Consider the following 22,714-nt stretch of genomic DNA (forward strand, 5'->3'; position numbering starts at 1 on the left):
TTGGAGGCAAGACAGATTACAAGAATTCTGGGCAGAACAGTTAAACACATGCTTGTAGAGCATCACAAGGGAAAGGATGAGATAACAAAGAGTCTGGGCTTTGCATAGTTGAAATGAATTGGAGATGAATTGGAATGAATCAAGTAGTGTGCAAGAGAATTTAAAAAAGACTGATGCTCAATCCAGTATGATTCACGCTCCAGCCAAGTAGTCTATCGAGTGGACTAATACAGCTGACGCGTGCTAGCAAAAACTTAATTAAATGAAAAGTATGTATTCCCTTTACCAAGAAGAAGAGATTGCTGGCTTAATGAAGGTCTGATGAGTTCTCCTAACCCATGGGAAGTGAGAAGGTGGCTTTCGGAAACTGTTTTGACACTACTCAGTGTTGACTCTGGAAGTGGATGATTTCCCTGTGATCCCAGAACATCAGTGAAGAGCTGCTGAACGTCTTTACTCTCCATTTGCGCCAGTTCTGAATGAAGAAAGAATTTACTCTGGAGATGTAACAATGAAGCTACTGAATCAAATTATTAAACAGATTCAAAACATCAACAAGCTATTGGCTTAATCAAATTAAAAATTGTAATTAAATACACCAAATCCTGGTGGATCCAATGCCTCCTTTTAAGAATCAAATGGTCATTCATCATCTGCCTTTGGATGATCAGCAAATGCAAAACAATGCTAAATTGCCCCTCTACAAAGAAATATTGGAACACAGCACCAACAGTCAGTAACTTTGTGAAAGATTGGAATTGGGGGGGGGGGGGGGGAGGAGAGAGAAAGGGAATGAATTAACTTTGAAAATTAGATTGGTCAGTTTAATTACAAGAGCAAAACTGCATTTGGCACAGAAAGACATTCCAAGGCACTTCATACAATTGTCAGGAGGTAGTGCCAATGCAGTCACTGATGTACCGATGGAAGTAGTGGACTGGCACAGGGCACCAGAATACCACCGCTGAGAAGGAGATGCAATGGAGACAACTCTAAAGAATGGTGATCACTGTAGCAGACCAGAGAGGGGCTCTGCAGCTGAAGGACCCACCCAGACTCTGGGCAATTTGCGGTCAGGGGACCCACACGGGCTGCTGGAGGGCAAGAAGAGCTCACAAAGGGCCTCGGGCACTGATGGCTTCCTGACTGTGTCAGAGATATGGATCTGGAGCTCAGGCCAATGGTTTGAACAGGAGACTGTGCAGCTGTAGAGGCTGCGGGAGCGCGAGAGGTGAAGCCATGGATGCCCAGTGACTCTGAAGGGGCTCTGTTTTGCTTCTCTTCCTCACATACTATAAAGGACGCCAGGTAACACTAATAGCTACTCTTTGTCTGCCTTACAGCAGGGAGAAGGGAATTTCGTGTAATTTTACATGACAATAATGAAGGAATCTCCATCTTGAGATGGAGGCGGTGAGTGGTGTCCCTGATGTTGATGAAGGGATTCAAAGAACAGGGACAAGTCAAGTGAGGTGATTGAGATGGAAGTAAACTACATTTGTGGAGGAGAACAGAATAAATAGTTTGGTTTTAGACCAAAATGTGAATTGAAGCAAAATGCAGTCTGGTTGAGGCAGAGAACAAGTTTGGAGAGGAAAACTGAATTTTTATAAGAATGCTTAATAGCCTGAGTCTGGAGCCAAAGGCATCAACTTTGGTCCTTTTTACACCTACCTGGAAGAAAGCACAACTCATCTAACTTTAAACTTTCAATAAGACTGATGAGAAAGTGAAATGATTAATGCATTAGGGCCATTAACAACTTCAGTTAGGGTTGTTTTCATGCTATTCCAAGGCCAGAATGTTAAATGCGGATAAAATAATTTGAGAGGTAATACCATCTTTAAAGACATAAGGGGATTGAATTTGAAACATAGTTTGCACAGAGAAGTTAATAGTAGGATAATTTTATTTTTAAAATGAAAGATGAAGGGAAGCAAAACCTCAGAGCTAGTACACAAGTTTTGAATAATAAGCAATTTAGCGAGAACAAGGAGGAGGTGGGACTTCATGGACAATGATCTGGAGAGGGCAAAAGGCATACAGAAATAGAACCCTTTTTTAATACTTCATTAAAAATTTTTTAAACCACAATTACATTCAATTATAATTACCCACTAAAAGAAAGGAGACCATCAATTATGATGGAAATAGAACCTTGAGATAAACACAGGTATAGGGATCTGTGGGAAAGGGGAAGGAAAAGGCCTCAATGAAGATACGTCTATCTCTTCAGCTTGTTGAAGCTGAGGGTAAAGCACAAGGCCACGAGATATTGGAGCAGAAGCAGGCAATTCAGCCCATCCAGTCTGCTTCGCTAAAGGTGTGGGGGTGAGGGAAAGAGATGGGTGGAAAATTTTAAAAAAGCCTTTGTTGGTGGAGAAATAAGTTAAAGGTTATTAACTTGCTCTTCAGAATCACCCTGAAGCAATGAGTGGTTTTAGCTGAGATATGGCAAAGTTAATTTCATCTGAAGTTCAGGCTTAGTTCTGAATGAGTAAGTTAGCTCCATGCAAGAAATGATCAGATAGGTCTTGGGGCCATGCTAAAGAAAACAAGTGAAAGTTTTACAGGGGAGAAAAGGAGAGAAGGGAGGTCAGGAAACAACTAAGTACATCTGTAAGTTTGAAACTCGAACTTCAGGTGACTTGTCATTTTAATTCTTTACCTCACACATACATCATCAGTGTTCTAAAAGGTTATCTGGCAAAGATTAAAATTTAGACAAAACATTAGACTGTAACACTTCAACTTGTGAACCACAGCTCACAAACGCATTTCCACCCTCTACTCGGATCTGTTTCAAACAAATGCACCTACCCTCTGTTACAATCTTGTCAAGATCTGAGCTGAGGGCACCTTCCACTGGAACATCATTAAAAGCTTGATTTCGCTTGGAGTTCTCATCAAGATGACTGGATGAAAGCTCATCCGTAATGGATGAGACGTCAATCCCAGCTTTAAAAAAGGAGCAACATGGTAAGTTACTAAACAGAGCTTTTAGCAGATATGTAGACAAAATGGAGTTAATTTCAATAACATGAAAAGGAGAAATGGAAAAATGTAAATAATTTCATTAAATATAAAGTTCAATACTGTATAGACATCTTTTTCCCCCAAATGTCAAAAACTGCCAAATATAAACTCCAAAATAGGACACAACTGATACTGTTAACATCCCCAACAAAGTAACAGTAGGTTTCAGTCTTAGACTTGTTTATCCATTCAAAATATGAGGCAGAGCACAACACAGCGAGACACTTTATTTATGGTTGTGGAAACAAACTACATGTACATTACAACAAACATTGCTTCTTGCGAGATACACCACTGAAATTTAATGACATTTTTACTTCTGGAAAAGCATCTGCAACCCTTGAACTCTGGTCATAAGACACAAAAACGATTAGAGCAAAAAAGCAATCTGCTGGTGCAACTCAGCAGGTCAAGCAGCATCAGTGGGAGAAAAAAAAAGAATGGTCAACACTTCGCGTCAGAACCCTCATCATCCCTTTTCCAAATTCCAACATCCACAATTTCTTGTGTGTCTCAAAAATGACCACTCATTGCAACTTAGAGGGTCCTTCTAAGAAGTGAACTAAAGCTCTCTCAGTGGCTCAGATGGTAAAGTCAACATCTAACAGTTATCCTAACCAGTAACCTAGTGCAGCCATGCTCAGTTGGGGGGGGGGGGGGGGGGGTGCTCAGACTGAAATCATCAAATACATTTGTTTTTTTATGTAGTCGGTAGGAGAGAAGTAGGGAAGAAACCAACTAAACTTGACAGCTTCACAGGGAAGTGGGCCCATAAACTTTGAGCAGAGTTCTGAGGGGGGGGGGGGGGTCACAGCCAAAAAAAGGTTGAGAAATGGGTGACCTAGTGTGTTTTTGGTGCCTTTATTCCTGGAATTGTTATCATTGACATTTGCATCCAGTGTCAAAAAGTTTTTAAATCCTGTAAAAGTTAAAACATAAAACTAAAAATTTGCTTTGAAGTAACTTTCCTAATTTTTGTGAGACTTCAATATCGTAAATTAATACACACAGAATTTTGATTTCAAGAAAAAAAAGCCCTAATTTCTAAATGGTTATGAAGCCAAAGGCTTTCTGGCTCTCAAAAAAAATCTGAATTAAATTTTAGAAATACTCAAACTGGTAAAGCTAACATTGCTATGATTTTCAACTTCTCAATGATCCAGGCGAATCAACTAAAAGTAATCATAAGGGTAGAGTGTAGTATTTGGCAGTGACTGCAACAAACACGACTGAAGCATCAAACACAACTCAATCGAGAGAAGTGTGATGCAACATATTTCGAGAGGGCAAGGAGAGTGAACAATAATTGGTAAAAATACAGAGATGTGGAGGGAACTGGAACCTTGGAATGCAGCATGATAGAATTGGTGATTAAGAAAGCACACAAGATACTTTTGATGACTTGCTGAAATAAAGAACACAAGGAAAGGAATGATGGACTTGAATTATACAAGTCATCACAGTTTGTGCAACAGACTGGAATTGCAAGGAAGGTTTGCCAGTACCAGCATTGGTTCAGGAGGAGAACCAAAAGGATTTTGCCAGTGCTGAATGAGAGGTTCAGTTGCAAGAAGAGATTGCTTTCTTTGCAACAGATGAGGTAAAAGGGGAGATTTAATTAGGGTGTATAAAATTATGATGCACCTCCACAGACAGATTAAGGTAGACCTTGGGTCACAAATTTAAGTCGTTGGTGAAAGAACCACATCAGGAAAAATTTTAACTGACAGCCCGAGAAGGTATGGAACATCTGAAAAGTTGGTGCCAGCAGAAATATTTAACTGCATTTAAAAAGTACTTGGATAAGCGTTTGTATTGCAGCCTATAAACACAGTTACAGTCCAAGAGCTAGAAATAGAATTAGTCTGCACAAGCTTTGTTTTTGGTCAGCATGGATACCTTGGAATTTTTTTTATGATGCTCCTGGAGTGGAACAAGAGATGCATACAGATCAAGAAGAATTCATTTCCCAAATTCTATGAGTGCCATTGTTACATCTCAACACTTTGAATTAAACAGACATTCTGAATTAAGGCAGACAAATATATTTTACCATGCCTATGGCACTCAATCCCAGATTGTGACATTATTTGAAATGTGTGCTCTGCATGCATGTTTAAATACTAATTTCTGAAATAGGATCAAAATTGTAAAATATCACTATCACTGCTCAGCAACTTCCTGTGGGGAGTAATAAATTAGGATCAATTTTAAGACCAAGCCACCTTTGGTTATCATTTTAAAGTAGATTCAAGTCTGCCATTATTATTCTCATCAGAGGATCAAATTTAATTCGTTGCAGTGGAAAAAAACTATATGTGGCTCTGGATTCAAAACTGGAAGCAATCTGGAAGGCCACCCAAGGGAAAAGTGTGTGAACGAAAGTAGTAAACTTGAGGTACAATGGTAAGTCAGGCATCAAAAACAAGGGAACAAATAGCCACCTTAAAACCTTGGAACAGTTTGTTGATTCTTTCTCACCACCACCCACTCCTCTTTTCCTCCCACACCCCCCCCCCCCCCCCACCCCCGGCCCGGATTTGAATCTTTTGTTCTTCACACACCCTCCAGATCAAACCTCAGGATCGTAGCCAGCCATCATCACATTGCTTCACACGATACAGCAAGCCAATCACTTTGCTCATGAGCTGTTTCCAATTAAATTGACCAGACCCAAATCAAATGGTTGCCCAGATCAACCCAAGCCTGTCATATTATTACACGAACCAATACTTGGTAAAATTTGGCTTTGAAAAAAAAATCTCAGTGATAGATCAACGAGCCCAATTCCTTACGCAAGTGCTTCCTTTTCAATACTTTGGTTTGGTTACTGACTAATTCTCATTTCCAGAAAAGGTTTACCCAATTCTTTATTACTACCCCAGTTGGGCTTCAGCTGAATTACAAAAGGCTTTGCAAGCTATTCTAATGGAAAAGAATGCATTAAAAAATCCAGCAAAAAGTGACCTTCCAACGAATAAATGATTGAGAAAATAAGATAGTCATTGTGCCACCATGTCTTTAGAGGCCATGCACAGGACAACAGCCAACACACAAAGGCCATCAATATTATCATTAACAGAGATTGAAATTGATGTAACTATTGTTCAACTCTCTGCCAGACAAATCGAAAAATAAAATGGAACTAACCAACAATCTACTTAACTGCTTGTACATGGATTGGGCTGGATACAAAATAAACACCCTTCATTTCATATTAATAATCAATCATATTCTGATTACTCAAAACACCTCTCGGCCCTCCTGTGCTGAATGTACTTGACACTTCCCTCGAAATGGTCACGAGGGTGCGGACAACTTGGCACTAATTCATTCTGAGTGGTCAAATTCTACAGGCAGGCCATTAATATGATAACTGAGTCTACTCCCCCCTCCCCTCCAAAATTCACACTTTCCACTAGTGGTAGGGTTTATTGCTGGAAGAAGGGAGCATCACAAGTGCAACCCATTTGAACCGGCAAATTCAGCACAGGAACCATGATATGATCATCAACCTGGAAACCAAGAGCCATCACAACAGGAAGAGGCTGGGAAAACTTTCAATTCACTGCCAAATCAGCTTATCAATAAAGTAGGACGGTGCAAACAAAATTCATTGTTGTCAACCTGGACATTTAATACAATGAATGAAATTTGCACCAATAATCAGTGACAGGATATGCTGAGTGGGGCTCAAATCTGAAACAGTTCTGTATCTGTATCTTTGCTACATAAAGTGCACTGTTTGACCTGCTGAGTTTCTCCAGCCTTGTGTTTTTACGGTTTACGTTTTACAGTCTACCAATAATTGCCAAGACTCCCATACCTCAAAACAGTGTTTTACATTCAATTCACTCCATCTTCACAACAATAAAAATACTTGATTAAGTATAAACTAGGACGCAGGACAATCTATAATCACAATTGTTACTTCTGAGATATTTTGTGAATGCAAACCAATTTTGACATGCATTTTACAGACAAAATTTCAGAAGATTTAAGGCAGGAAAGCAAACAAAAAAAAAATTACGGTCACAAATCGCTAAAAAAAAATGTTTTTTAAGCACTTGACCAGCAACTTGCTGAATAGACTGGTAATGTCACGTGAATATCCTCTATGAAAATGCAAGCAGACATACAAGCACCCAGGTACAAACTACTGATGTTAACACGTGAACACGCAAATAGTGGCGAGAGGGTCTGACTGCTTACCAAAGGGAGAGAGGGAGCTGTCTGCGTGGAAAGGACTGAGATCGAAACCTAAAAACCCAAAAGTACAATAAAAACAAAAGAGTAAAAATGAACAGTAGCAAGAAAAAGCCATTTACTCTTTCTAACCAAAAGAGTCCACAACCATCCCTGTATGATGACACAGCCCAATCACTGTGCATGGCCTAAACCAAACAAGTATAATTGCAAACATCCAAGTATCATGGATTATTCCAGAATCTCTACTGATATCCGCACATTAGCCAGAAAAGTTACATTCTCAGATTAACTCTTGTGATCAGCATAGAGAACCAATTCTTATTGCAAATTGACTAATAAACTCAGAAATGAAACAATAAATGGACATATGCAAATAGGTTCTAGTCTGACACATGCAGTCAAATCACCAGCTAAGAGTACATTTACAAAGCCCAGAAGTGAATATCCAAGCTGCAATATGAACATAGTCCAACCTCTACACTCAAATTGCTACAAAGATGGATGACAATAATGGTGGCAAAATCTCAATTCAGGGAATGCTCATCCTGGAAAGAGTCAAGAGTAATCAATCTACATATTTTAAGAGAAGAAAAGAGAAATGTATCAAACTTGTGTTTCTAAAGAATATGATTTTAAAGTAAGAAAAGACTGCAGAAGGCAATTATTAATATGCAATATTTAAAAAAACCAACATACCTTTACTTTTTCAACTACTGCCCTCAAACTAGTGTTCAAGAGTCATACATTTCAGTAAAGATAATAAATGCAATTAGCTTGTTAATTTTCAACAGCAGTTCAGACATATCATTATGCCCCATCTATCCATAGGCACATGCAATATTTCAGCAAAGTCGAAAGACACTAGAGAGTATGTGAGAAAGCGGTACATTGAGCTTTCTGCCAGCCACAAACATTAGGCAACTGGAAAAATTCAAATATGCTTGAAGTCAAACTGTGAATTTAAAATGAAATAACCAGTCACAAGAGTCAGCCATTTCAGGAAGCTTCATTTAAACTCGTCTTCTCTTTCTACACCAACTGACCCATCTTTGGCCTCCTGGACTATTAGAACAAGGCACAATATATCCTTGAGCAGCAGCTCCTCATCTTCCATCTGGACACATTGCTTCCTTCTAGACTCTATATCAAATTGTACAATGTGAGGTCACTCACTTTCTCTTTTTGTAATAGAATTGCTGGATTCTGTTGTCGGTCCAGCTGTAACATTGGAGCAGATTTTCTTGCTCCATCAGCACCAGTTAACTTGCAGGGATCTCACTTGATGACAGATAATCCCTTTGTCCTAACCATTTGCAGGCATGCTCTGCACCCTTTCCCCACCTCCCTCTCTTCAAATTTAACTTGTTTACTCATTTTCCCAGTTCTGATAGATATTTTGATCCTAAATATTAATTGTCAAGAATCCATCTCTGCTTTCAAAATGATCAAAGCCTCTTTCATTGTCCTTTGAGAAAGTGCTTCAAAGGTTCACAAACCAAAACTATTAAACAACGACTAGTTCAAAATTTTCACACAAGAGGAAACATCTTTTCCACGTCCACATTCAATATATCAATTAATACAAAGTCTGATAACCTGTACATCTATGTGACGAGTGCATCCTCAATATCAGTGTGGATTGGAGACAGCATTTTGGTGCAAACAAATTTCCAGAGCACATTATGCATCAGGAAAATGCTTTGCCTCCTTAATAAAAAGATGGTGATTTTCTAATTGCTTTTTGCAAATTATTTATCTTCATACACAGTTAATAAATTATACAAGTTAAATAACTATTTTGATTGGAAAATGTCAACTGGCTAAGTGAAAAACGTGCCAAGTTAAAGGTTTTTAAAAAAAAAATTAATGATGTTTAAAAATGATAGCTGATTTTTACAAATCCACTTACAATCTGTAGATTGTACATTATAATCCTTTTCAGTTCTGAGGCCTGCAATAGGCAACAGAGAAGTGTTGCTTGAACCTGTACCAACTCTTCAAAAGAGATATTCAGCTTGTCTCAGTGCCCTTCCCCCTGGCCATACAAATATTTCATTTTGAAATCTACATGATTTCCTTTATAAAATTATTAACCTGCTTCCACCATCTTTTTATATCGCCAATTCCAGTTTGTAAATATCTCTCAAGTCTCCATCATACTACCACATCTTCCAAGCAAGCAGGGTTATTGACCCAAAACATTATTCTCTCAACAGAATGTTAACTTATCACTTAACTTTTTCCAGCACTATTTCAACATTCACAGGCATGGCAGTTACATCTTATAAAAGATTCACCCCATCATAATTCAAGAGAAGAGGTGGAAACACACCACATGGGTCTCACAGTGCTCAGTGAAACTTAAAACGTGCTGTTTAAAGCACATTATGAACAGTGTGGGTGGCAATGATTGGCTTAATCTGAATTAATTAAATTGTGTTTCCGTGTTTTCATTGTGGAATACTATTAACCACACTGTCAACATTTTTTACTAATAGATTTGATGTTTACATCATTGAGATTGTAAAATCAAGCTCAATAAGGGATTACAGTAAAACCCCTGGTATCCATAATTCAAGCAACTGGCAGAAAATAAAAGAAAGGAATTTTTAAAAATTAAAAATAAAACAGAATAAAATAATAGGTAAAAAAATGCAAGTTTAAAACTGTAAAGTAAGTGTTCTCTGAAGTAACACAAGCCTTTGGTGAAGATGAGAGCAAATATTCAGCCAGCAGAGAGCCTTGGTCGAGCTTTGCTCATAGTAGCTGTTTGAATAAAGCCGTGTGAAACAACAATGGCGTCGCCAAGGATAAAGAGCTGGCTGATGCCGCTCACCGTTGGGGTGACTCTCTTAAAGTACCTCCTTATCTCAGCTTTGTAAGAGTCGCCTAGGTCACAGGCTTTATCTGCATTCTTGATGGGGGCAGAGCAGGGGAATCAATCAAACTGATGCCCAAGAAGAGTGTGGTAACCTGCCTAAATGACTATTGACCAGTGGCACTCACATCAACAGTGATGAAGTGTTTTGAAAGGCTGTTGTTGAAGCACATCAGCCCCTGTGAGTGTCCACATGGATCCGTTCCAATTCGGTTATCGTAGCAACATGTCTACATCAGATGCCATCTCACTGACTCGACACAAAGCCCTGAAACACCTGGACAGCAAGGATGCATTCATCAGGATGTCCTTTATCCACTACAGTTCGGCATTCAACACCATCAGTTGATCAGTAAACTCCAAGACCTGGGACTCAACACCCCACTGTGTAAATGGATTCTGGATTTCCTCACTTCAAGACCACAATCAATGAAGATTGTTAAGAACACCTCCTCCACAATCTCCATCAGTACCAGAGGACCACATGCCTGTGTTCTTAGCCCCTTGCTCTACCCACTATACATTCATGACTGTGTGGTTCAGTACGACAACACCACCACCTACAAGTTCGCTGACAATACCACGGTAGTGGGTTGTATAAAAAGGGGCGATGAGTCATCGTACAGGAGGGAGATTGAAAAATGGTGCATCAACAACAACCTCGCCCTCAACATCACCAAAACCAAGGAGTTGATTGTTGACTTCAGGAAGGGAAAACCAGAGGTGTACGATCCAGTGATCATTGGGGATCAGAGGTGAAGAGGGTGAGCAAATTTAAGTTCTTGAGAGTCACCATCTCCAGGATCTTTCCTGGACCAACATACTAATGGCACCATGAAGAAAGCACGTCAGCACCTCTACTTCCTTAAGAGTTTGTGGAGGTTTGGTATGACATCAGAAATCCTGGAAAATTTCTACAAATATGTTGTGGAAAAATGCTGACTGGCATCATGGTCTGGAATGGGGACACCAATAACCCTGTGAATAAAGCTCTGCAAAAAGTAGTGGACACAACCCAGGATTTCACAGGCAAAACCCCCCCCCACCATCGAGAACATCTATGGGGAGCGTTGCTGTTGAAGAGCAGCAGCAATCATCAAAGATCCACACCACCCAGCACACGCTGTTCTCGCTGCTGCCATCAGGAAAGAGATATAGGTGTCATAAGACTCGCTCCACCAGGTTCAGGAACAGCTGCTACCCCTCCACCATCAGACTCCTCAATGACAAACTCAATCAGGGACTTAAGGATTCTTACTTGTGCACATTATTGATGTTTTGTTCTCTCAATTTGTTTGGTAATTCTGCCTGGCCCACAGGAAAAAGAATCCCGGGGCTGTATGTGATGTCATGTATGTACTCTGACGATAAATCTGAATCGGAATTACAGTATCTATAATGTTATTGTTCGTCTTTTGGGTGGCTCTGTGGAGGGAGAGGAACTTGCAGATGCAGCAATGGTTAAATGTTTTCAAAGAATGTGACTGAAAATAAAGTACAATCCATGAAAGTGAAGCTTGTTCAGTATACTATTTTTGTCTTTAAAACTGTTTATTCTTAATGTAGGTGTATTTGTTAAGCATTGTAAGAGCAAGTCTCAAGCATCTAACAATCTCCAAAGGTGCCAGATTCCAGGAGATTTACTGTATATGGAAAATAAACTAAATCTCAGTTTAAAGACTTAACAAGATTTAAAAATCTGAAACTATTTGGATGCATTACTTTGAATCTTTCTTCTGCAAAAGTGAGAAGAAAAATTTGATTCTCTTTAAACATGATCATATAATTCTCACCCGTAAATGGCATAACTTCACTTTTATCCCAATAACTTTATAGCCCGAGAAAGTCCCGAAAAATTCCAATTTAGACTTCAATGTTAAAAGAGACTCTCAATTTAAGTGACCAGTTAATGGGATAAAATATTTAGGTATTAAAATAGATAATAACTTACAGAATTTATACAAGTTGAATTATCTTCTCTTGCTTTGGAAAATTGAGGATGATTTAAATAAATGGATAACTCTTCCAATTACTTTGATTGGAAGGGTCAATTATATAAAAATGAATATATTGCCTAAATTGCAATATCTTTTCCAAAGCCTACCTGTTTTAGTACCACAACAAATCTTTCAGAATTTAAATAAATATATTAGGAAGTTTCTGTGGAAGGGTAAGTTCACAGAGCCTCTATCGATGTTAACCTGGAATTATGAACTGGGAGGATTAAAGTTCCCAGACTTAAAAAAAAATATTAAGCAACCCAAATGAAGCTCGTCACCTCCCACTTTGATGGAGGAGATTAGTTATCTTGGGTAAAATTGGAACTGCACAAGGTTGGTGAGAAGATAGCAGAAAATTTTTTATATACAAATTGAATTCTAAATTATTATTTGGTCCTAAGAAAGCCCTCTCACTAAATCATATTATTACAATTTGGAATAAACTCAAAGGTCAAACTGGTGCTAGGGGAAGCCCCTCACCCAAAACATCCCTAGCTCAAAGTAAATTAATTCTGTTAACAATTGATAAAAAAATTCTAGAAACTTGGTCTCAGAGTGGGATCAAATATATCGAAAACTGCTTTGAGCAGGGACAATTTATGACATTTGAACAAATCAGGAATAAATTTGGAGTTTTAAATACATCCTTTTTCTGCTATCTTCAGTTAAGATCTTATTTAAGGGATAAATTAGGTCCAGCACTGACCTTACTGCAATGTACTGAAATAGAGACTCTGGTTCAAAAGGGGAAAATCACAAAAAGATTCATCTCAAAAATGTATTTCTTATTCAAGTGGAAACCCCTAAACAAGAGAGAGATGGGAATCAGATTCGGGTATAGAAATTGATCCATTTTGCTGGTCTGACCTGTGTCGGGACAGCATGAGCAATACAATTAATGCAAGGTATAGGTTGGTGCAATATAATTTTTTTGCATTAGTTGTACCTTATCCCATAAAAATTAAATAAATTGAAATCTGAATTATCCAATTTGTTTTCGATGCATTCAATCTGTTAATCCCCCAAAGTGAAATCCTTCTGGGAAGATTTTGGCAATCTCCAGGAACAAATTACCGGAATTCAATATCCTCAGGTGCCAGAATTGTTTTTAATTGGGGAAATTAGCAGATATAAGACCTAAAATGAGGCTGTTGAAATAGCAATTGAAATTTGTTAAACATGCTTTAGCACTGGCCAGGAAATGCATAGCCATTACTTGGAAATCTGATTCCCAACTGAGCATGACCCGCTGGAAGTCAGAAATGCAGAGTTGTGTTCCCCTGGAGAAGATCACTTAAAACCTCAGAAATTGTTACAATATGTTTTTAAGGAGATGGAACCCATATTTAAGATATACCGGGGTTAACCTCCAGTCTCCAATACCACCATCTCCAATATCCCAAGCAATGTCTTACACGAGGAAGCTCTGGATGAATCACATAATGTTTCATCTGTATGTAATTAATGCTTTTAGAAAACAGATGATTTTGCCACATTATATGGGAGAATGACCTCTTTTTTTCTCTTTTCTCGTTTTTCTGTTTCCTACTTTTCTTTGAAGGTTGGCACAGTGTATCATTTTGCATTTATAAACAACAGCGCAGAGTTTGATCACTGTGATACTGTGTTGATTCTTCCTTCTTTGTCCATCAACATGTAGTTCAGTTTTGGTATGTTATTGTATCTATCTGTGGTGTTTCTTTGATTTTGTTTGTTTTGCAATTTCATGCTTTTTTTATTATATTTTCAATCAACAAGTGACATGCAGGTAGCGGGTAGGGGTGGGGAGAAAATGCAAAAGGATGGAAAGTAAATTAGATTATATCATATGGAAGTGCAAGAGTGCCCTGAAACAATGTAATCTTGAAACAAGGACATGATAATACACAAGCACCAGTGCACATTCAGGGGAAGAGCATCTCTACCTATCTTGGTGCCTGGAAAATCGTATAAGTAGCAAGAAAACATCTCCTCCTCCCTAGACTCTGCCATACTGGACTTGAATTCTCCATCTCAAAGTCCATTCACCTCATGAACAACAGTTAAGCAGTTTTACGATTTTGGAATGGTGAAAATACCAAGGATCATTACTGATTTGTGGCAACACTAAGAACTTTTTTTTTTAAAAGTGGATTTATAGCAGTTACATGGAAAACATGTTTTTAAAAATGTGACTGTACATGTTTTCTAAAAGTATGTCACATTCATCACCTCCCTGAACTTTGTATCCTCGAGTCCCTCACCTAATTTCTTCTGACTTTATAACTCTTAACAGTTCCCACTTTTTCAACATGTTTCATTCTCACTGCACCTGGAGGTTCAGGATAAAGGGAGAAAAACAGGATGGGGGGGGGGGGGGAAAGAGAGAGACGCATGTTGAGGAAACCATGACCAATCTCCAGCAACATCTCCTCCTCCCCAGACCGTGCTACACTAGATTTATGCAGGTTTTCCCTGCATAATTTGACTATCATTTCATTACTCACTATACTCATTTGTTTGTCAATTTACATAGAACAGTACAACACAGGAACAGCCCCCCTTAGGCCTTTATTCATTTTTCTGCCAACTTCAAAAATTGCCACTACCCTTTGGCCCACCATGTTTGTGCCAAATTAAACTGCCAACAGACAATCCACTTCCTGTATTTTCATATGCCTATCCAAAAACCTCAATCTGCTTCCACCACTATCTGCACCCCATCCCAGGCATCGACCACTCTCCATTAAAAAAAACTTGCCCCTGCACATCTCCTTTCAATTCCCCCACCATCAATACATTCCCTCTATTATTTGAAATTTTTACCCTGGGAAAAAAGATTCTGACCACCCTGCCTATGTCTTTCATAATTTTATGAAATTATAGTGGTGGAGTGAATGAATACATAGATCCCTGGTGACGTGTTGCCAATGAAGTGGGCTACTTTCCTTGGATGGCATTGAAGTTTAACTCATGGTTACAGAAGAAAGTAAATGTACTGCTTAATGTGCATCAGAGGTTCAGGAGCTAAATGGGGAAGTTCAGTGCCCTGAATTCAATTCTGAAATGGGTAGATTTTAGACATTACAGCAATCAGAGGACAAGGAACTATGACAGCTTGCAAAACTTTAATGAATTCTTGATTGTTGATTACACTATCTGCTGTATGTGCTGGATTGTCCAGCTACTCGCAAAAACTAGGCTTCTTTTTGGTACACATGACAAATAAACAATCCAGACAGAAATAGTGACAATGGACAAGTATTAGATGCCTTACAATCAAAGCAAGTAACTGTAGAGCTGTGGCAATATCACTTTCTATTTCAGACACTCCATTGTCAACTTCTGCACTGCCATGAAAACAATAGTGCAATGAAGGCAGAATAGCTCCTCTGCCCCTACTTCACAACGCTGTAGTTGAGCCTCCCAACAACAACTCAGAAGATTCGGAATTATTGGGTTTGCTTGATCTGCAGGTGCCTTACGATCCACAGAAACTCTACACCCATCAATAGGATTTTTGTTTGCCCATGTACATTTGAGGCACTTCCAAAGGGATATATTCCACCCATTCAAGTTCAGAAAATACAAGGACAAATTGGCAAATCTAAGGTTTTCTGACCTGCACACTCAAAAGATAGTATTACATTATAAACTGCAGAGAATTACATTATAAATTGAAATCACATGTAGTTTATCACAGGACAGCACTTCCATTTTCATGCTTAATTAGAATATCACACATTATTCTGCTATCCATTACCAACTCACAAGGAAGGGTCAACATTAAATTGGGAAAGTAAAAGGCACTCTTTGGTATTTTGACAAATCTTGCCTCAATGTCCTTTTCGAGAATGAGGTTAATATATTGGAAAATGGCTCTCATATACCTTCAATAGGCATAATGGTTTAGTTTGTTAAATGAATTGTGTTGGCCGCAAGGCAAGAGCACAAAGATTCCAAAATATTGAGAAATTAGTTCTGCAATCCCATGCACAAACTGAATTCTTTAAAATTCTGAGGATATGATAACAATTCTTGCAAACATTTAGAATCCACTTTTTCTCCCCATTTTCCAAAGGACTGATCACATGACCAGTCAGCATTCATTTTCCATGTGCGTATAAAATTGGATTAATGTCTATTTCCTGGCTGACAACAATTAATTATTTGGATTGATGGCTTTTCATGGGCAATAGATTTTAGTCATGGTAACATTCCTGTTACACTTCCATTATGATTTTTTTCCCCATTTGCTACTTGATGCTAATCTGTGGAGTGCATTTTACTTTTCTATAACTTTTGAAGTTAAAGGCAGCCAGCAGATGTTAAATGTGGATTTATAGAAATGTTCAAAAGACATTTAGACAGATAAGTGGGTTGGAAGTTTTGAGAGATAAACTGTAGGGCACTGAGGAGTGCAGGAAATCAATTCCCTGAAAGTAGTGTCACAGATAGGGTCATAAAGAGAGCTTGTGGCACATTGGCCTTCATAAATCAAAGTATGAGTACAGGAATTGGGAAATTATGGTAAAGTTGTACAAGACATTGGTGAGGTTAAATTTGGTGTATTGTGAGCAGTTTTGGTCACTTCACTACAGGAAGGATATCAATAAGATTGAAAGAATACAGAGGAGATTTATAAGGATGCTTCCCGGACAAAGAATTGAGTTACAGGGAAAGGTTATACAGGTCAGGATGGAATGTAGAAGAATGAGGGAAGATTTGATAGAGGTCTACAAAATGATGAGGGGTATAGATGGAGTAAATGCAAGCAGGCTTTTTCCACTGAGGTGAAAGGGAGCAATTTAGAGGGAACATTAGGAAACACTTCTTCACAGAGTAGTGGGAGTGTGGAACAAGCTGTCAGCTGAATTTGAGAATGCAGGCTCAATTTTGACATTTAAGAAAATTTGGTCGGAATACGGTCCAGGTGCAGGTCAGTGGAACGAAGCAGATTATGCACATTGAACCAAAAGGCATGTTTCGATGCTATAAAATTATGATTTATAACAACACCAATGGTAACTCTGGATTTCTCTGAGTTGCAAATCAAACCAAAAGAGGCAAAACGGCTGACCTGTTCCATGCCTTTTCCAAAATTCTTCAGTACCTAAATTGCAAGATGCATATGGACTGAGACTTTTTGAAATGTATTTCAAATAAATACCTGACAATTTCCTTCCCACATCAACAAGTTGCCTACATTATGGCTAGAATCTGTGGTACATTGCTACAGGACAACAGACAATCATTGGACACCACCATTATAATTGTTCCATCAGGGGCCAATTCATTTAACTTTGGTTTTAATTGAAAAGATTTTACATTGTGTTCTTTGTTCTCTGCATTTATAATCTTCAAATTATATTACAACACAACTTGCTTCAGGATTTAACCTGAATACAAGGAAAATAAGAGTTACAAGAGCTTTCAGTTTAAGTTGTTTATAAAAACAAAATGATTACAACCACAAGATTAAATATTTTCTCCACATTTTGACTGACCTATTCCATCTGGTTGACTTTCATCAGTTTTCGCTCGGTCATCTGGGATTGGATCACCATTACGCTTGAGGGGGCCTTGGATTGTCTTTGCATCAGGAACTATCAAAATGACATGGAAACAGGAATAGATGAAAAAAAGATATTAATCTTTATGAGCCATCAGCAGAAAAAATACAATTATTCATCAATTTCTTTTGAATCGCATTGTCGCAAAGCTCAACAAACATTTTTCTGAATCCAAATGAATCAACATAGGAACATAGGAAGTAGGAACAGGAGCAGGCCAAAAATGGCCCATCGAGCCTGCTCCGCCATTCAATACAATCATGGCTGATCTAATTTATGACCTAACTCCACCTACCTGCCTTCTCCCCATATCCCCTAATTCCTCTATCATGTAAAAATTTATCTAACCGAATTTTAAATATGTTTAGTGAGGCAGCCTCAACCACTTCCCTGGTTAGAGAATTCCAAACATTCACTACTCTCTGGGAAAAACTATTTTTCCTCATCTCTGTCCTAAATCTACTCCCCCGAATCTTGAGACTGTGCCCTCTCATTTTAGTTTCCTCGGCCAGCTCAAAAAACCTTCCTACATCTATCCTATCCATACCCTTCATAATCCTATGTTTCTATAAGATCTCCTCTCATTCTTCTGAACTCGAGCGAATACAATCCTAGATGATTTAATCTTTCATAAGTCAACCCCTTCATCCCAGGGATCAACCTAGTAAACCTCCTATGGACCGTCTCCAAAGCCAGTCTATCCTTCCTCAAATATGGAGACCAGAACTGGACACAGTACTCCAGGTGCAGTCTCACCAGTACCTTGTACAGTTGCAACATTACCTCCCTACTCCTGAATTCAATTCCTCTAGTGATGGCCAACATTCCATTTGCCTTCTTAATAACCTGCTGCACCTGCAACCTAACTTTTTGCGATTCATGCACAAGCACTCCCAAGTCCCTCTGCACAACAGCATGCTGTAGTTTTTCACCCTTTAAATAATATTCAGCTCTTTTATTTTTCTTGCCAAAGTGGATCACCTCACACTTACTAACATTGTACTCCATCTGCCAGACCTTTGCCCACTCATCCAGCTTAACTCTATCCCTCTGCAGACTCTCCACATCCTCATTACAATTTGCTCTTCCACTCAATTTGGTGTCATCCGCAAACTTGGCTACACCACATTTTGTCCCCTCCTCCAAGTCATCAATGTAAATGATGAACAGTTGTGGGCCTAACACTGACCCCTGCGGCACCCCACTTACCACTCTCTGCCAACCTGAAAAACTCCCATTTATCCCGACTCTCTGCCTCCTGTCAGACAATCAATTTTCAATCCAGGCCAATCTACTTCCCTGGACTCCACTTTCCTGTAACTTACTGAGAAGTCTCTTGTGCGGCACCTTATCAAACGCTTTCTGGAAATCCAAATAGACAACATCAACCTGTTCCCCTCTATCCACCGCACCCATTATATCCTCAAAGAATCCTAACAAGTTTGTCAAACAAGATCTTCCCTTTCTAAAACCATGCTGCGTCTGCCTAATTGAACCCTTACGTTCCAAAAGTTTCACTATTTCATCTTTAATGACGGCTTCAAGCATTTTTCCAACTACAGACGTCAAGCTAATTGGCCGATAATTTCCAGTCTTCTGCCGACATCCCTTCTTAAAAAGTGGCGTGACATTTGCTGTCTTCCAGTCTGCCGGGACCTGTCCAGAATCCAAGGAATTTTGGTCTATGACCACCAATGCATCAACTATAACTTCTGCCATTTCCTTCAGAACCCTTGGATGCATATCATCAGGACCAGGGGATTTGTCTGGCTTTAGTCCCATTAGTTTCTCCATCACTACTTCCTTTGTAACAACTATTTTATCAAGGCCCTCCCCAACATTCGCATCCTTAACTCCGCACTTGGGCATGCTGGACGTGTCTTCCACCGTGAAGACTGACACAAAATATTTGTTTAATGCCTCGGCCATTTCCTCATTTTTTGCTACCAGTTTTCCTTTCTCATCCTCCAAGGGTCCTATGTTAACTCTGGCCACCCTCTTCCATTTTATATATTTATAAAATTTTTTGCCTTCTGTTTTTGTATTTTGTGCCAATTTACTTTCATAATCCTTTTTCCCATTTCTTATTACCTGCTTTGTAACCCCTTGTTGTCTCTTAAAAGTTTTCCCAATCTTCCAGTTTCCCACTGCTCTTTACAGCTTTGTACAACTGCACCTTCAATTTTATACTCTCCTTTATTTCCTTTGTTAACCACGGTTGATTTTTCCCTCCCTTGCTGCCCTTTTTCCTGACTGGAATATATCAAGGCACACAATATCTGACACCATTCCTAATTGGGACCTGCAATTTTTCCTCAGTCAATTAATTAGCCAGCTAGCCTGTTTAATCCTTTATACAAGACTTAATTCTGCCAATTATGTGTGAAAAATTCACAGGATTTTGATTTCTATGGATTTTCCCCATTTAAAAAAAATAGACTAGCTATCGTATGGGCCTCATTTCCAATTTCATAGAACTTTATTTTTATTTGACAACTGTCAAAGGAGAGGCTCTTCACAAATTTCACCCCTCTGCATCACTTATTTGAATTCAATGACACAAGTTATTAGGATTGATTTCATGTTTGTTTAAGTTTCAGTAAATACTGAGAAGGTTGCATTTATTGCTCAACCTGATGAAAAATTATCAAGATAAAATTCTGTTTCTCTCTCTCTGCCCTGATGAAAATGTTCAGTATTGTGTTTTTATTTTGAATATCCAACATTTGCAGTTCTTTGGTATCTATCGAGCCCCATAATAATGGCACCAATCAGGTGAACTGTTCTAAACTAGATGTTAAGCTTTTCAAGTGCTGCTTTAGCTGATTACACCGTCAAACTTCATCCTTGCAACTCAGTCAAAAGGAGCCTTAAACACAAAAAGGAATTTTGAGTTTACCCTCCTTCACCCAAGCAACACTGAAGGCAGGTGTGGAAAGAAGGTTTTTTTTAAAGGGATCAAGAACCCTGCCACCACTTCAGGATTAAATGTAAATAAGGGGGAAAGAGGGAATGATGGGCCGTAAATATGGTAATTGTGATAACTACTGAGGTGGTGGGGGTAAGCTTTTTCACAATGTTATTATTTAAAGATTAATGAATGTTTCAAGTTAAAAAAAAAATCAATATGGGGAGCACAAGGGTGGGAAGACTAAGCAGTAGATGTGTGTACTGGGCACTTTTCAAAACAGCAGGGTGGGTAAAGGTAAACCAGGAGGTAGAAAGGGGGGTGAGGGGTGGGTTTGGGGTTATTTAATATATTTTTTTAATTGTTGGTTTTAGTTTACTTAAGTTTTGCTTTTGCTTCAAGCACGAACGTCTGTGCCAAGAGACAGCAAATGAAGGTGGGGGGTGTGTAAGGATATTGGGAAAACCCTGAGGTAATGGAATAGATTAATTGCTCCCCCCTTAAAAAAGGAATAAGGTAACACCCCATCACGATAAGGCATGGAGTGTGAATACTGAAAAGAGACTGAGTGCAGACGACATACTTTTCTTTTCAGGTTTTTGGCTGATTTTTTTTCTAGTTTTTTTTTCTCTTTTTGGAGGCATATTCATCTCTTTTGGTTTTGGTAGGGGTCATAAGCCCCATGACGATTGGTATTGAGATAAACATTTCAAATGTACTTGTAGCGGTGTGGGGGGGGAATGGTGTTAGAGAGAAAGAGATATGCCGGAAAGATTGAACTGTTTGTTGAATTCTGAGAGTCGATAAAAATCAAAAATTAAATATTCCAAAAAAATCTTGCAATTAGCAGGAAGACTTTCCCAGGTCAAGAAGTGCCCCATTCTCATTCAAGTACGAAACTTCTGTCCTGGTCTGAAATCAATGACATTAGTCACCACCTGCCCCATTCAAAATAGAAGTGCAGTATTGAGGGTTATGGGGAAATAGCTGGGATATCTTAGATGGTCATTGCACCAAACATCAATGATGGGCAAGGACTTTATTATCAGATGAACTGCTTTCATCACTAAGGAGACCCACTAAAGATTTTACAGTAAGGAAAAAAACATAAGAAAACAGCTCTGGGGAAGTCACGTGTCTCCAGATGTGATTCCAAGAGTTCTAATTAGAACATCATTCAGTCAATCAGATAAGATTCAAAGTGCTCAATCACTTTCTCTTTAATCCAGCTCTATTGAAGCTCAAATGCCTAATCTGAACTCTCCTTCAGTATTCAAACTCTTGGAATCACATCTGGAGACACATGGCTGCAGCAATAAACAGACTATTAATAAGACAGTACAATTTGAGACTACCATCAACTCCAATTTATTGACACTAAGTGGAAAGTCAACAGAGTAACTTGACATGGCAAATGCCTTGTCCAAAAGGTCCTTATTAGGGACCATGGGCGATGCTGTTTTCCGTGCATTAAAAGTGAATCAAAATTTTCTGGGCACTAGGTTTAGTCTCCCTGCGATAGGTGAACTGCTAGAGCCTTCTTAAGGGAATGCTTCCAGCAACCATTTAGTTTTTCATTCATCCTGGGTTTCAAACTCACATTTCCACTAACTCAATTTCTTGTACTTGGACAAGAAAAATAAATATTTCATTAGTTTTCAAAATTCTTCAAGGAACTCAACTTCAGCCATTTACCACAATAAAAGGAATGCATTTATGTGCAAAATTTAATCAACAGCTTCTTTCATGAAAGATAATAATTAAAGGATGATAAGATTTTGCATCTATATTTTACACATGTACAATAAATGCCGATCAACTGTTATGAATTTTAAAATACTTGAGTGCACCTGAAAATATTTTTGATTTTATCTGATGCATTATATCAGATTTGTGAGCCCCACTTTTATAAATCCTTTATCATTATTTTTGAAGTGCAGTACACCTACCCATTAATTTTATTGTATTTTATCACTGAATATAACAACACTGGGAGGCCCAAAACAAATGAAAAAATAATTCAGAATTATAACATTTTATAATAGTTGTCAGATTTGCTCCTTTACAATACATCCCAATATCCAGAATTGAAATGTATTCACAATCATCAATTACTGTTACCAAGCCCTTA

General features: G+C 38.5%; 1 protein-coding gene across 1 annotated transcript in view; it reads right to left on the bottom strand.

Annotated features, from left to right (window-relative positions):
- The window catches only part of kmt2d (lysine (K)-specific methyltransferase 2D), a 211,852-nt gene that overhangs the window by 104,969 nt on the left and 84,169 nt on the right, over positions 1–22,714 (bottom strand). Inside the window, exons 26-28 of the mRNA XM_069904938.1 lie at positions 17,610–17,708; positions 2,821–2,958; positions 287–475 (exon numbers count right to left, since the gene is read on the bottom strand). Of these exons, the coding sequence (XP_069761039.1) occupies positions 287–475; positions 2,821–2,958; positions 17,610–17,708 (426 nt within the window). The remainder of the gene's footprint in view (positions 1–286; positions 476–2,820; positions 2,959–17,609; positions 17,709–22,714) is intronic.

The sequence above is a fragment of the Narcine bancroftii genome, chromosome 12 (assembly GCF_036971445.1).
Source record: "Narcine bancroftii isolate sNarBan1 chromosome 12, sNarBan1.hap1, whole genome shotgun sequence".
In the NCBI taxonomy this organism is placed as follows: domain Eukaryota; kingdom Metazoa; phylum Chordata; class Chondrichthyes; order Torpediniformes; family Narcinidae; genus Narcine; species Narcine bancroftii.